The sequence below is a fragment of the Typha angustifolia genome, chromosome 6 (assembly GCF_048772165.1).
Source record: "Typha angustifolia cultivar Huaian chromosome 6, ASM4877216v1, whole genome shotgun sequence".
NCBI classification, from domain to species: domain Eukaryota; kingdom Viridiplantae; phylum Streptophyta; class Magnoliopsida; order Poales; family Typhaceae; genus Typha; species Typha angustifolia.
In genome coordinates, this window is record NC_133244.1 from 7,867,697 (window position 1) to 7,881,829 (window position 14,133).

The following is a 14,133-nucleotide window of genomic DNA, read 5'->3' on the forward strand; positions in this document are numbered from 1 at the left end:
GATTTGGTCCTTGGGGAGCTCGCAGAGGAGTGCGCTGTTCAGCGAGTTGGAAGGACACGTGGAAGAAGATGCTTCTGGTTTGCATGTGTTGTTATTTTGTACATGGCACCCTAATATATAACAAAATTATGGTTTATACTTTACATCATTATCTATATATCCAGAAAACACTTTAATATTTAATTTATTAGTTAAAATTAATTAAATCTCTATATTAAATTAAGTATACTGAAAAAATTATAAAAATATCTTTAGCTAATTTATACTTCTCCAACATATACTCAACTCAACCTAACCTTAAGAGTATTTTAATTATTTTAAAAAATAATTAAATTTAATGAAATATCCTTATCTGCCCTAACAATGTTAATTTAAATATAACACAAAATATTTTTTACATGCATTCATTTAAATCATAGAATTAATTTATAAATAAAAAATAAATAGAATGTAAATCATAACTTCGTTAAAATTCATATGTAAATTTACTTTCTTTTTTATCTCCCATTTTCTCTCATTTTTCTTATTTCTTATATTATTCCAATCATCTATGTATAAATCTCACCATTATAACTATTATTACTTATTGATCTATTTTTTACTTCTACCCGAATCATAACCTTAGATATATACCTCACCGTCGTTACCGACCTCACTCTCCCAAATTTCAACCATAGATATAAATACTACAACTCCACCACTAATTTTCTTACTAATAATCCATCAATAACCCTTAACTTATTTTTAAATCGCAATGATCTCCAATAGTAACTAGTATAATTGCCATATGAGCAGATGTTTCCGGAGGCATAACAGTCACTTTATAGTATTGTTTACCACTATAGAGGACTTGATAAATTTGAATAGCTAGAGAGTTTAAGTCATAAAGCAGAAAAAGAAATTGAGGAAGTGAATTGAAATTTCATATAGTTAAAGAGTCAAAGTAAAATTATTTTGAATATTTATAAAGAAAATTATCAAAAATATCCAATATTTTATTTATATTGTGATACGATTCGATGGCTCCACGCGTGATATTCGGTTCATGAGAATGAGCCTATTTATCTAGTTGAGTAAGTAGAAGCAATAAAATCAATTTTTGCTAGGATGTGTTCAAACATCAAGACCGCGTTCGAACAGGGCCGTTCAAACGTCTGCATCACATTCGCATCGACAGAGAACAGAAATTTCATGATCGGACGCGTTTAAACACATCGCGGTGAAAGTGTGGATTTAGTTAGGAATTGTTTGGAGTGTTTTTTATGTTAATTAAGGAATTCTTAGAGTGAGCCTCTATATATATGTGGAGAAAACCCTAAATAAGAAGGATGGTCTTGTTATCGGAATTGGCTTTAGCCTTATCTTCTTTTTTCTTGTCTCTAGCCATTGACGCTCTCTCCCACCTCTCTTCTTCTACTGTCCAACTCTTTGGTCAACTTCTTCCAACCTCTATCCCCCATCTTCTACAACAACTTCTCTCTTTTCACTCTAAGAATAAATCATAGCATCCATCTAGCTATTGGAGCGCTATCAAGCTAGGATCTAAATTTTAAAACCGTTGCAGATCGAATTAGATCGGTTCGTAACATATTATAAGTCAAACTCTACCATATCAATAATTATTATATAACCCTTTAAAATCCGATATTTGACCATAAGATACGGTCCCTTTTCCTTCTACGTTGATGTAAAAAATTTCCTCAAAATATTAAGGCCATCTTATGATAATTAATTTAATTATCTATATAATAATAACTGGCTGTTAAAAAATTTTACATCACAGTATTTTTTTCTATCAAAAATATCCTCGGATATTCTTGGAGTTCATTAATGGCATCTCAGGTTCACAAGAATCTTCATGGATATTCGCGTAAATAAATATAATAAGTTCCCTTTCCTTCATAGGAAATAGCGGCGTTTGGTTTAAGGCCACCTAGTTGTCGACCTTTTGACCAAAATAACCTCCTTTATTTTTTATTTTAGTTTTTAAATTTAAGCGTCCTAATTTTATGCTCCATTATCTATTTTAGATGTAAGATATATCTCACGAAAATATAAAAAAAGAATTGCAAAAAAGGAAAAAAGACAATACCTCATCAAAAATTTAGTTTAATTTTTCTTAGTTTTTTCTTATAAAATGCTGAATTATTCATCATTTTTTAAAAACAGTTTATCATTTTATAAACCAAAATTTTTAGTATTTTAATCTTAAAAAAATCATTCTACATTTTACTTAGGACTTTAGTAAAGATACTCATTTTAATATTAAATTTAAGGTATAATTTATTTGGGTAAATAAAATTTAAAAGAGGGCTAATTTGGTAAAAGAGCTACTTGCGCGAGAAGGCTGTCCTAGATGGGCCCATTTGGCATTGAGCAGTGGATCCGTATTTTAAAGACAGTTGGGTTTTGTGCAAAACAACGTCGGCGCCGTTTGTAACACGAAAGGTGTTTGTACTAATGCCGCTCTCAGTTCCCCTTGGTTTTGAATGCCGACACTCATCCAATAGGGACAGGGAAAAGGATCCACTGCATTAACAATGAGGTTGATGCATGGTCACTTCACTCTACTAACTGGGAATCTTGTATTTTTCTTGGATTAAACAATTGGGGAGATCTTTTAGTATTCATTTCCTGTGCATTTGATGAGATAAAATAGTGTATCCTACAAGTATATCCGTTGCTTGTACCTGGACATAAAAGAGTGAACAACTTTAGCTTTAGCTTGCAGACAAATATATATTAATATAGTTGTGTGAGCATCACTACACTTAAGTTTCCATTTTAAGGCATCGATGACCTTTCCTTCCGTCATCAAATGGAGTTTGAATAACTTCAAATAAGAGTCTAGATGACAGAGGTCAAAGCAGGCAAGTTTGATTATTATATAAGCTTCTTCTAACTCATACATAGTAGAATATTCCTTAGATAAGATTCCAGTGCATGCATCAATACCATTAGTTGAGATGAGGCAACTATTGTCACAAAAAATAGACCTCCAGTGGATAGCCTACTAACCTTGAACTTTCCCAAACCGTCCTCTCTTTAACATGAAACACGAGCACGAGTAAAGATGTCTTAAATGAATACAGAGGCCCCTAGAATTTAGGCAGTCAGAATCGATGCCATTAGATGGTTTTCTTTTTTTTTCTCCTTTTTCTTTTTACTTTTTAATTTACGAATTCTGTGCATATGATCAATGCATTGACGCACTTGAATTGAATTGACTATGTCCAGTCCTTTTAATGTAACCACGTCTTCTTATATATCATCTTTGTAGGAATTATAGTTATATTTTTGAGACATAAATATTTTAGAAAAATTTACATATAGCACCATTTTTTTAACGTAATTATGGTATACTTACCTTATATTTTCAATATTTACAAATCAACAAATATGATTAGAGAATAATTCGTTAAGTAGAGATATTTTATTTTTAAAATATTTAAAATATTTTTATCTCTAAAATAACTAAAATACCATTAGTATAATTTAGTTGAGGATATTTTCATAATTTTCTTAGTATGATTAACTTAACATAAATATTTGGTCAAGTTTAACTAATTGATATAATGGCAGGATGTTGATATTGTATGCAAATTTTCTAATATTTTATAAGCATTACTAATTGATACACCAAAAATATCTTTTCCTAGAATGAAAAAGGCCAACAAACAAATTGCTTAAGACCTACTAAAAATTGGTGACACAATAGGAGGATAGAAGTCATCAAATTGAGGTATGCCAGCTTGTTATTGGTGGCAAGTTGAAGTATATAGACATGCACCTTCCCCATTTATATACTGAATTCTATGTCTATGGTTATGGTTGATATCCAACTGCACCCATTTCAACACACTGGTATTGCAATTGGGAATTAGAATGGTATTTCTATTGCTCAGGATGAGGCCATGAGACACAAAAGAGAGATTGCAATGCTTCTTGGCTTGTGTCTTTTCTCAAGTAAAATAAAACTTGTGGGCATAGTGGTTTACAGCAAAGGATTGATTCCCCCTCAGACTCTCGCTTAGTCTGACTCAATTGCCTTTCTTGTCGGCTAGTCTTTGAGGAAGGAATCCTTGACTACTGTGGAGGACTTGTCACGTTGACATCTTTCCCCAGAAATAGACTGGTTCTTTAGTTTAGACTAATTCACACTGCAGTGTGTCTACATTTTTACTTTTTGAGTTTCGATATCTATGTTTTTGTTAGGTGCGAATTGCATTCTTTTTCTTTTTTTTAATCTCTTTTCTGGTTTGATTAGAGAATTAAACTGTGGATCTGGGTTAAGAATTAGGATACATTACTGAATCTTTTTAGTCAGTTCATGCTCAACTCTAATCTCTTTTTTTTTTTAGCCCAAACCCATTCCTTCCGATTGGAGTTCATCGACCTGTCATTCTGTCAAACAATCGAGCTGAAGTCGGACTTAATAATAAAAAAATTTAACCCACTAAATATTAATATACCTAAATATGAGAATGTATTAGATTATAACTATAAATATTTTAGTAGATCGGGTACAATAGAGATTATAATTGCTATCCATTTAAAATCTGATTTGAATCAAGTACGGCAACTTCAGAATCTAATATTTTCACATAATCGATCGAATCCGATTTAGTTACATGCATTTTGTGTCGGGGATTTTTGTGTGGGTCATGATAATGTGAACACGACTCATTTATTGGGTCAAAATTTTTAAACACCGTCAGTTTATTAAATATATTGTATGGGTCATAAAAATTGTAGGGTAGTAGAAATTATTCAAAATTTTTATGAATTATTAAAATTATAAATAAGTTTATTTGGATTATAAATGAGCTTTTTTGTGTGGTTATAAATATTTTTTGAGGTATTATAAATAAATTATCGTGTCATAAACAAGTTATCTTACTATAATTGGTCGATAAAGTTGGGTTATAAACAGGTTGCTGGTGCTGAAGTTATAAACACGAACATTAACAAATTAATAATCATGTTAGATCGGTTGACTCATTTACAATCTGAACCTGATTAAATTATATTCAAACTTGTTTAAAAGCTGGATTAGCATGTCAGATCATCGGATAAATTTTTGCTACCCCTAATCCCGAGCTTAAGTTTATGTCTAATTAGCTCAGCTAAAAATACACTGGTGTGCTACATCAGTTGCTCATGAGACATATCCCGGTAGTATCCTAGCATTAACATGAGGTTTTTGACCTTGTGGGTTGATATGGGCCGCATTTGCCTACGTTTGGGCCGAGCCCAACTACATGTTAATTTTCCAATATGAGCCCAAAAAGAAACTAAATAGACATTTATATTTAGGTAAAACGGTGAATAACAGTACTCCAGTTCTACGTTACATACTTCATGCAGTTCTACGACCAAGAAACCCATGAAGCGCCGCTACAAACAAAACAAGCAAACCTCATCTATCGTTGGAAACAAAAGAGATGGCAGCAAAATATTCCCCTCTTTCCGGTTCCTCTCCCACATGTCTCTCTCCAGATCTATACTAGTACTAGTTACTACCATTATTCTCTTTCCCTCAAGGATCCCCACTAGGGATCGAAGCCCTACACAGGGGGCAACTCGACTGCGTCCTTAACCAAGCATCGACGCACTCGGGGTGAAAACAATGCCCACAACTAGGCAGCACCCTGACCTTCTCCCCCTCGACCAAACTACTAAGACATATCGAGCACTGCACGTCGTCCCCGGTCGGCGATGCGCGATGCAACCTTATCGGAAAGTTACTGATAACTTCGGCATCTAGGGCAACCGGTCGAAGCGCTCTCGATGTGGGGCCACCCGTGGCGGCGTCGGTCGACCTTGCGCCGCGGAAACGGCAGCACCTGAAGCAGAGGCAGAGGAGGGTGAAGAAGATAAGAATGCAGAAGACCGTGAGGAGAATATTGAGGCTGTGCCCACGGACGTCGAAGTTCTTATCGTCGATGTGGTCGTAGCGCCAGTGGAATGGCTCGGCTTCTTCTTGAGCAGCAGCCATGCAAGTGGTGGCGGCGGAGGAGATCAGAGATGGATTTTGGGGGCCAGGATTGGATTGGGCTCGTGAGGTGTTCTATTAAGCCTCGTAAGTCAGCTAAACCTCAGGTACAGTGGCAAGTCTGGCTGCAGGAAATTCCTGCAGCCAACTAATTACGTGGCAACGCGAATATCCTGTACACAGCCAAGTAGGTGAGATTGCTGAAACGAATTCTGCAGTGGATCCACCCTGCCAATTAGCACAGTGGGCAGTGAAATAAATGAGCCGTTTGCGGAGCGTGGAAAGAAGCCATCTGAGGCTCTAAATCCCAAAGGAGAAGAGCCAAAGGTTCGTGTAAAGTGGTCACTTTTAGAGATGGTTTTGTTGAACGTTAGGTAATTGGTGCATTCGCTTTCTTGGCTTTTACGGCTATCGCGAGTGATAGACGATCGAGATGTTACGTGCCATCCACTCTAGCTGGTAAAGTCGGTCCCGGAAATAGATATTTGAATATAGAGGGTCACTGAGATATTTAATCGGGTTACCGGGTTACTCCTAAGCGAGACCCGTTCGCCCAAACCCTCTTTAAGAGTAGTCGGTGACCAAACGTAAATCAGACACATGTCCACGACTCGCTCCACGTACAACTCCAACTTCTCCTCCGGAGAAGCCACGTCTCCTCTTAAATCCACCATGCAACCGATCAATATATGTCCCCCGAGACTCCCACCTCCTTCTCTTCTATCCCATCGCGGTTTCGCACGAATCTCGAGACAAAATCGAGCGGTTGTAAAATGGCGCAGGAGACGCTGAAGCTAGTGTCGCCGTCCATCCAACACGAGGGGCGGATACCGCGGCAGTACACCGGGGACGGGCAAGGCGCGCGTAAGGATATCTCGCCTCCTCTAGAGTGGTACGGTGTACCCGAGGAGGCCAAATCCCTTGCCCTGGTCGTGGAGGACATCGACGCGCCGGACCCGGATGGGCCCATCGTGCCGTGGACCCACTGGGTGGTGGCGAACATACCTCCGGCGGTGAAGGGACTCCCCGAGGGGTTCTCCGGTAAGGAGGAGGCCATGGGGGGTGAGTACGCTCAGATCAAGGAGGGGAACAACGATTGGAAGGTACCAGGCTGGCGTGGGCCCAAGCCGCCTTGTTCGGGTCGTAGGTTTCTATTTAGGCTTTATGCCCTTGGTGACGTGGTCCATATTGGTCACAAGGTAAAGGTATCCTTTTCTTTTGGGGTTCATTTTTTGTGACGTTATATAATATATATATGTCCAATTTTTTTTTTTTTTAATGTTAGGTAACAAAGGAGAGGCTCTTGGAGTCCATTGAAGGACACGTATTAGCGCAAGCGGAGCTGATGGCCATCTTCTGAACGATACGGTAAAGAGTGGTCTACGTCAACCTCTCGGCTTTCTTCTTTGTTGCTCTTTTATTTCTCATCTAGTACGTAGTTTTGTACTTTGGTTGGAGTTGAGAAGTTTAAGTTTTTCTTTTATTTTTTGAAATTAAGTTTGAAATGTTAGCTACGAAAGAGTTATGGCCCCCGGTCAGATCTCTCATTTGATATCCCTTAAATATAAATAATAACTCGTAAATCCAAGATCCAACAACCCCCAGCAATCCATCCAATCTCTACGTGACGTATGAACTAATAATAATATTCTTTAATAGATTAGTTTAGCTTGAGAAGGATCGAGGACGGTCACTTTTCCGCATCTAGTTCCTACTCAACTACTATCCGTGATTGGTATCGGGTACTTCGATAGGTATGCACGCGAGGAAGAGGAGGAGGGACTCTTCGTGTAGAGTTCCTATGGGCCTTCCGCAGGTCCGCTGACCTGCTACTTTCTTTCCTAACATGATGTGAAGACAGAAAAGAATAAAAGAAAGTGAAAAAAAGAAAAGAAAAAGAGTTGTTGAGAACCACTCCATACATTCTTTAAATTTTCCTCCAATTTTTTTTATGAAATAAAGAAATCCACAGATAGTTAACATATTACGGTGGACGAATTTTAAAATTTGGGTTTTAATATTAAAGACAGTTTGTTCATTCCACACCCTAATACTTCTATTGTCTTTCTTAGATAAGATGCGTACGTTTTTATAGTTAAATTTAATAAAAAAATTAATAGTTTTATTTTGTGAAGTTATAAATAATGGGATTTTAAGATTTTTTAAAGTATAGATGATAAAATAATTTGGACCTAAATATAAAATGATAAAATATATTTAATTTAAAAATAAATATATAATATAGGATGCGAAATGAAAAGAAAACTCACAAAAGAAAGAGAGAAAAAAGATCCACAAAAAACTAATCTTAATCCAAATCTTAAACTAAAATGGTCTTTATAGCCTCTCTCGGAGTGCGGCTTTTCTCGTGTACGTCGGAGCTGGAAAAGGCTGCTCCCCTTCCGCTTTCCCAACCACCTTCTCCCTCTCTGTCTCTCTCTCGCGTTGCTTCCATTAGAGGCAAGGAAGCCTTGCACACCGCCCACCCAGCGCATCCGAACAGTCAATTTCGCCTTTACACACTCAACCACCGCCACCGCCACCACCACCATCGCAACTTGTCAACGTTTAGAAAGGATGAAGAGTGCCCACTCAAAGCAAGTAGCTTCAAATAACGCGGGCAATGAAGGGATAGAGTGGGAGCTTCGTCCTGGTGGAATGCTGGTCCAGAAGAGAGACGAAGTTGTTGGGTCGCGACCCATGATCAAGGTCAAGGTCTCTCATGGCTCCTACCAGCATGAGGTCAATGTTCCGGCGCAAGCAACCTTTGGTAATTCCCGTTCTTCCTTGATAATTCTTCCTTTCGGATCAAAATCTTTTTTGGGCATTGTTTATTTTGGTGAACTTTTCCCCAAATCTATTCTTTTAGTGTTATAGATTGTTTCCTGCCAAATGTTTGTTTATTTGTCGGTGAAAAGCATCTTTGGATGGTCTATTAGTTCACGACCAGTTTTGGTATGAAGGTGAATTGAAGAGGATTCTTGCCCAAGAAGCTGGTTTGAAGCCTCAGGAGCAGAGGCTATTGTATAGAGGAAAGGAGAAGGATAATGATGAGTTCTTGCACATGGCGGGTGTGAAGGACATGTCGAAGGTTGTCTTATTGGAGGATCCCGCAAGCAAAGAGCGTAAGCTTGAGCAGATGAAGGGAGATCAGGGGATGGCAAAGGCGTACGAGGCCGTCTCGCATGTCAGGGCTGAGGTTAATAAGCTTGCCGAGAAGGTGGATAGCCATCTTTCTTGAGCTCGCAAAAGATCACTACTTGTTTGTTACTTTTCTCCTTCCTCTTCCACTTATTGGGACGATGCTATATCTCTGTATGTAGATTTCTGCTTTGGAATCTTCTGTGCATGGAGGCAAAAAGATTGCGGAAAAAGAATTTGCTGTTTTAACTGAGTTTCTCATGGTGCAATTGCTGAAATTGGACAGCATTGAGGCAGAGGGAGAGGCAAAGGTCCAGAGGAGGATTGAGGTATCTTTAGTGTTTGTGTTCATTTACAATTCTAATGCCTGGTAAATGTCCCAAATTTTCCCACTTTACTTGAATTCCCTGGTTACATTCTGCTTCTCCTTGCTGCCTTTTAATTTTCCACACTTAATTAGATATAGACAGTACAATGTTGCTTGTATATTGACCCCAACTAAGAATCCCTGCTTAAGAGAACCATTCCTTGCAGGTGAAGTGTTATATGCTTGTAGTTTGTTTAGGATACAACTTCTAGTATTTTCTGCTTGTCTTGATGAAAATAATACTAAAAAAGGCCTTACTATGAGGATTTCACGAAGTAATCGGACTTTGGCATTTACATCATCCAACAAATATTGCAGTGTGAATCCCCCACAACTGTACAAGAAGTAAATAACTCTATGATGCCGATTTTGTCCATGTTGACACTTTACAAAGCCCTCTTATGTTTTTGCTTGCTGATTTGTATGGTGACTTTAGAATAGCATCTACGCTAAATATATATAGTAAATTGACAAGCACTTGCTGTTGTGTGCTTCAGTATATTTATCATTCTTATGATAAGTTTGTACAAGAAATCACCAGTTATTTGATTATTTATCAATGAAATTACTAAAAAGAAAGCAATCCTTTTACATTCTTGTCTCTAATATCTTCAGGTGCGCCGAGTACAAAGCTTTTTAGAGACTATAGACACGCTGAAAGCAAGAAAGGGCAATCCATTCAGTGGCAGCAGCAGTGCAGTTTCAGTGACAACCCAATGGGAGACATTCGAGTCTGGATTAGGCAGTTTGAATGCACCTCGACCAATGTCATCTTCCAAAGAGGCTACCAACAACTGGGAACTCTTCAACTAAGCCTATTCATCCTTGCATTTCCATGTACATATATTATCGCAAAATGTTCATAAAGTTGAGCTGCTTCCATCTCCTTGGCATTTCTGTTGTAACTTGTGACGAAATTACGGAAATAAACATTCGCCCAGTTGAGTAATTCTTTGAAGTTGTGTCAATCTCTGCAAGATTTGAGAATTAAACCATGGATCATTTTAGTATTAGGGTTAACCATGTTGGCTTATGGTATTATATGTATTGCATCGTCTCAAGTTCAGTTATTTATAAACTTTAAAGTGCTACCAATATTTAAAAGATTCTTTTAAATGCCATCGATGCTTAGGATATCTACGCAGCAAATTTACAGTTAACTAGATACTGTAATTAATTAATCAATATTTTTTCTATAATATATTTAATGTTGATTAACATTCATAATTTTTTTTATGTAATATGATTATATCCCTGCCATACGGAGAAGAGAAAGTTAAAAAGGAACAGAAAAAAAGAAGTAAATTTTCGTATTTCCATCTCAATAAGATAAAACAGTTTCCATACACCACTACGATCATATGGACATGGCGACATTTCATCAAACATAACACACGCATCCACGAAAAACAAAAGCTAGAAAACGGGAAAAAAAAAAAATCCTCGCCTTTCATCCTCTTCCTCTTCTCTCTCACTACAACTGGATTGTGACGCCCCTCGCCCCCATATTGGTCAGCCGCTGCTGCACGGTATCCTCGGCGGTGGTGGCGCTGACGATGGTCTCGTGGCGCGTGGCGTCGAATTTCTCGCCGTCGCCCCAGAGCGCGTACGCCTCCTCCCCGTGGGCGGCGTCGTCTCCGATCATGAGCTGGTCGTCAGGCATCCGGAGCGGGATGAACCAGCCGACGGCGAAGAGGATGACGGTGGTGGAGAAGATGTTCCAGATGATGACGAAGAGGGCCGCGACGATCTGCTTGAAGAGCTGGATGATGCCACCGCCGTAGATAGTGCCCTTGGCATCGGGGACGGGGAGCTGGATGCGACAGAGCTCGGGCACGGCTAAGAGGCCGGTGAGGATGCCGCCGAGGGTGCCGGCGACGGCGTGGGTGTGGAAGACGGCGAGGGTGTCGTCAACCTTCTGAAGCAAGGAGGACTTCTTGTGGAGGATCATCATGGTGAACCACGGGATGCTGCCGGAGAAGATGCCCATCAACATCGCCGACCACGTGTGTACCAGTCCTAAATGAAAAAAAACTTATATATTCTTTTCTTTTTTTTCTTTCTAAAATAAAATTTAATTTAAACTTATTCACTTTTTTTTTAAAAAAAATCTTAAATTAACAAAAAAAAAATCATAAATGACTAATTAACTAAAAAAAGTATTTAGAAGATTTTAGATAGTTAAAAGAGTCAATAGGTCAAAACAAATAAATGGCAAATTGAATGTAAAAAATGAACAAGATCTCAATTAACTCTACCTGTAATTATCCTTAAAATATAAAAATTATAAGTGCGGTGCATTGTTGCTACAATAAATTAACCTAGATAATTGACTCCACTATGTCTATCTTAGCCTCCTATTAAAGCAAATATTATATACCAAGTTGGTACCGTGTACTAATAGAAGATGTGTGTAACATGTTCCTAGGGAACCCAATATTCTAAGATGTACCTCTAATCTAATCTAATCTAATCTAATCTTTTATTGCCAGGGTTGCACCATAATAAAAGCTTAACAGTCTACAGAATAGTATAACAAATAATTTATGCTGTAGACGTGGCGACGATTACGTACTTTCAACTAATCTTCTGCGACCTCTTGTATATATATATATATATTGGTGTGGCATATTAATTAGCTCTTAATTCAACTTGTTAGCCACCCATTTGAAGACATATAGTTTTTTCTCTATAATTTTATACAAGATGAATTTGATGACATACCAGCTCCTGGCGTGATACAAACAAGTCCGGTCATCATTCCCTGGACGGCGCCGATGACCGACGGCTTCCCGAAGAAAATGACGTCAAGTGAGGTCCACGTCAGAAGGCTGGTCGCCGCACAGACGTGCGTATTGAGTATAGCGATCGAGGCCATGATGTTGGCGGCGTAGGGCGCCCCGCCGTTGAACCCGGACCAGCCCAGCCATAGCAGCCCACCTCCGGCAATCATGAGGAGGATGTTGTTAGGAGAGAATCTCTCCCTATCACTCTTTATCCTTGGACCGACCTAATTAATTAACTAATGCAGTTAATTATAAATCAAATTGGTGAATTATATAATTAGGCAGCAGATTCACTACATCCCACTTGTCGGAGTTCTGGCAAGAACCTTGGAAGTTCAGGTCAAAAATTCCTGCAGCGTAGGTTATAGAGAATCCTCTACTCCTAGGAAATGAAGATACTTTTCAAAGGCTTTGTTTCCAGAGTCCAAATAGATAGCTAAATAAATAATTGAGCATGATGGCTAGATGAATTCAAGAAATTCATATTTTGTACGGAAAGAGACCAGAAAAGTCATGAAATCCATTAAAAAATAACAACTTTACCGACACCAAAGTATTTAAAAAAGAGAAGAGAATATATATATATATATATATATATAGAAAGATATAATAAGATTAATTAAAGTCAACTAATCAAAGCTCGGTCGCTAGGACTCACCGAACCACCGAGTGAACTCGGTAAATTGACAAGAACTCAGATGGAATAACTCACCCAATAAGCAGCGGTGAAGCCAGCGACTCCAGAGGAGAGATGGATGACATATCCACCGGAGTAGTCGATAACTCCCCATTGGTAGAGAAATCCACCACCCCAGAGACTAAACGCCCCAACCGTGTAGGAGAATAGCAACCACAGCGGAGCAAAGGCCATCCAAGCTTTAATGTTCATCCTCCCAAGCACCGAGCCAGCTAAAAGAATCAAAGTAATGGCGGCAAACATGAACTCAAAGTACACCAACGCAGCCTGTGGATAGAACGGCTCGGTCATCGGCGTTTCAATCGTTCCGTTACGGTAGTAATGAACGGTGGCCGGTAATTTCGCACGTCCGACGAGGTACCCCTGGCTCAGCGCCGGGCCGGCTTTTCCCCAGAAGGGGAAAAGACGTTCCCCGAAGGCCATGCGGAAGCCCAGAAGTACCCAGAATATGAGCGAGGAAGCGAAGGCGTACAGGGCCATGAAGGCCGAGTTGACCGCCCACTTCTTCTTGACGATGCTGCCGTAGAGGACGACGAGGCCCGGCATCGACTGGAGGCCGACCAACGTGGCGGACATCATCTGCCATGCGTTGTCGCCTTTGTTCAGCCACTCCGGTACCGCCGGGAGGTCGACCTGGTAGGCCGTGGACATCGCCATGATAGAGATACGATCGAGAGATAAAAAGAGGGAAGGAGAGATGGTATAGACGTATATGATGTTATAAGACAAGGAAGTAACAAAAGGATTAATATGGTATGCGATGGTTTGGTGTGTTTGAACTTTGAGGGCTAATATTGTAAGGGAAAAAAGAAAGGAGAGAGAGAGTGGTGGGCGTGGGGAGTCGTAGCAGGCTATTTAGTCAACTTTCGGGCAGCCCACCCACGGTCTTCCATTTCATTTTGGCGTGCGATTACTTTTTAATCCATCCGGAGAAGACCTCGTGTGCAGACTCGGTCGCATGGATTTTCCTAAATTCAGGGTATTTGTCAGCCTCCGATTGGCTGCAGCCTTTATTATCGTACACGGATACACGCATGCACGGGGATGTTTGGTGCAAAGCTTTAATCATGGTGGGGTCGCAGGGGAGATACATATGTGGCTATCAAATCGGAATTAGGATGAGATAGTCGGATCATGGACAGCCACA

The 14,133-nt window shown here is 39.2% G+C and overlaps 5 protein-coding genes across 8 annotated transcripts in view; 3 read left to right on the forward strand and 2 right to left on the reverse strand.

Annotated features, from left to right (window-relative positions):
• LOC140761513 (internal alternative NAD(P)H-ubiquinone oxidoreductase A2, mitochondrial-like) overlaps window positions 1-3,164 on the forward strand; it is a 39,645-nt gene extending 36,481 nt beyond the window's left edge. Inside the window, exon 9 of the mRNA XM_073098871.1 lies at window positions 3,152-3,164. The gene's annotated coding sequence lies outside the window, so the exon portion shown is untranslated. The remainder of the gene's footprint in view (window positions 1-3,151) is intronic.
• Window positions 3,165-5,539: 2,375 nt separating this feature from the next.
• LOC140761288 (RING-H2 finger protein ATL66) lies at window positions 5,540-5,998 on the reverse strand. Its single transcript, XM_073098560.1, has one exon. The coding sequence runs from the start codon at window positions 5,996-5,998 to the stop codon at window positions 5,540-5,542; it is 459 nt and encodes a 152-aa protein (XP_072954661.1).
• Window positions 5,999-6,514: 516 nt separating this feature from the next.
• On the forward strand, window positions 6,515-7,590 carry LOC140761384 (uncharacterized). Its single transcript, XM_073098682.1, has 2 exons — window positions 6,515-7,194; window positions 7,281-7,590. The coding sequence occupies exons 1-2, from the start codon at window positions 6,685-6,687 to the stop codon at window positions 7,353-7,355; spliced, it is 585 nt and encodes a 194-aa protein (XP_072954783.1). The 5' UTR covers window positions 6,515-6,684; the 3' UTR covers window positions 7,356-7,590.
• A 755-nt stretch (window positions 7,591-8,345) lies between these two features.
• On the forward strand, window positions 8,346-10,452 carry LOC140761225 (BAG family molecular chaperone regulator 4). 4 transcript variants are annotated; one of them, XM_073098476.1, is made up of 4 exons: window positions 8,346-8,765; window positions 8,935-9,194; window positions 9,319-9,465; window positions 10,119-10,452. In XM_073098476.1, exons 1-4 carry the CDS (start codon window positions 8,573-8,575, stop codon window positions 10,314-10,316), a joined length of 798 nt encoding a protein of 265 aa, XP_072954577.1. In that variant the 5' UTR covers window positions 8,346-8,572; the 3' UTR covers window positions 10,317-10,452. The 4 variants fall into 4 exon arrangements, with proteins under 4 accessions (XP_072954577.1, XP_072954576.1, XP_072954578.1 ...); XM_073098475.1 differs by having other exon boundaries at window positions 8,349-8,765; window positions 8,935-9,215; XM_073098477.1 differs by having other exon boundaries at window positions 8,351-8,765; window positions 8,959-9,215.
• A 340-nt stretch (window positions 10,453-10,792) lies between these two features.
• Window positions 10,793-13,811, reverse strand: LOC140761066 (ammonium transporter 2 member 2-like). Its single transcript, XM_073098244.1, has 3 exons — window positions 13,002-13,811; window positions 12,228-12,513; window positions 10,793-11,522 (listed from the first exon to the last, which is right to left on the reverse strand). Exons 1-3 carry the CDS (start codon window positions 13,641-13,643, stop codon window positions 10,978-10,980), a joined length of 1,473 nt encoding a protein of 490 aa, XP_072954345.1. The 5' UTR covers window positions 13,644-13,811; the 3' UTR covers window positions 10,793-10,977.
• Between the last annotated feature and the right edge of the window lie 322 nt (window positions 13,812-14,133).

What these genes read in the sequence shown, in the direction of transcription:
- LOC140761288 (XM_073098560.1), bottom strand. Translation starts at nt 5,998, where the DNA reads ATGGCTGCTGCTCAAGAAGAAGCCGAGCCATTCCACTGGCGCTACGAC.
- LOC140761384 (XM_073098682.1), top strand. Translation starts at nt 6,685, where the DNA reads ATGTCCCCCGAGACTCCCACCTCCTTCTCTTCTATCCCATCGCGGTTT. An exon ending in TGGTCCATATTGGTCACAAG is followed by an intron (nt 7,195 to 7,280) that starts GTAAAGGTATCC and finishes TTTTAATGTTAG; the next exon opens with GTAACAAAGGAGAGGCTCTT.
- LOC140761225 (XM_073098475.1), top strand. Translation starts at nt 8,573, where the DNA reads ATGAAGAGTGCCCACTCAAAGCAAGTAGCTTCAAATAACGCGGGCAAT. An exon ending in TCCGGCGCAAGCAACCTTTG is followed by an intron (nt 8,766 to 8,934) that starts GTAATTCCCGTT and finishes ATGGTCTATTAG; the next exon opens with TTCACGACCAGTTTTGGTAT. An exon ending in TTAATAAGCTTGCCGAGAAG is followed by an intron (nt 9,216 to 9,318) that starts GTGGATAGCCAT and finishes CTCTGTATGTAG; the next exon opens with ATTTCTGCTTTGGAATCTTC.
- LOC140761066 (XM_073098244.1), bottom strand. Translation starts at nt 13,643, where the DNA reads ATGGCGATGTCCACGGCCTACCAGGTCGACCTCCCGGCGGTACCGGAG. An exon ending in GCTTCACCGCTGCTTATTGG is followed by an intron (nt 12,514 to 13,001) that starts GTGAGTTATTCC and finishes TTAATTAATTAG; the next exon opens with GTCGGTCCAAGGATAAAGAG. An exon ending in TTGTATCACGCCAGGAGCTG is followed by an intron (nt 11,523 to 12,227) that starts GTATGTCATCAA and finishes TTTTTCATTTAG; the next exon opens with GACTGGTACACACGTGGTCG.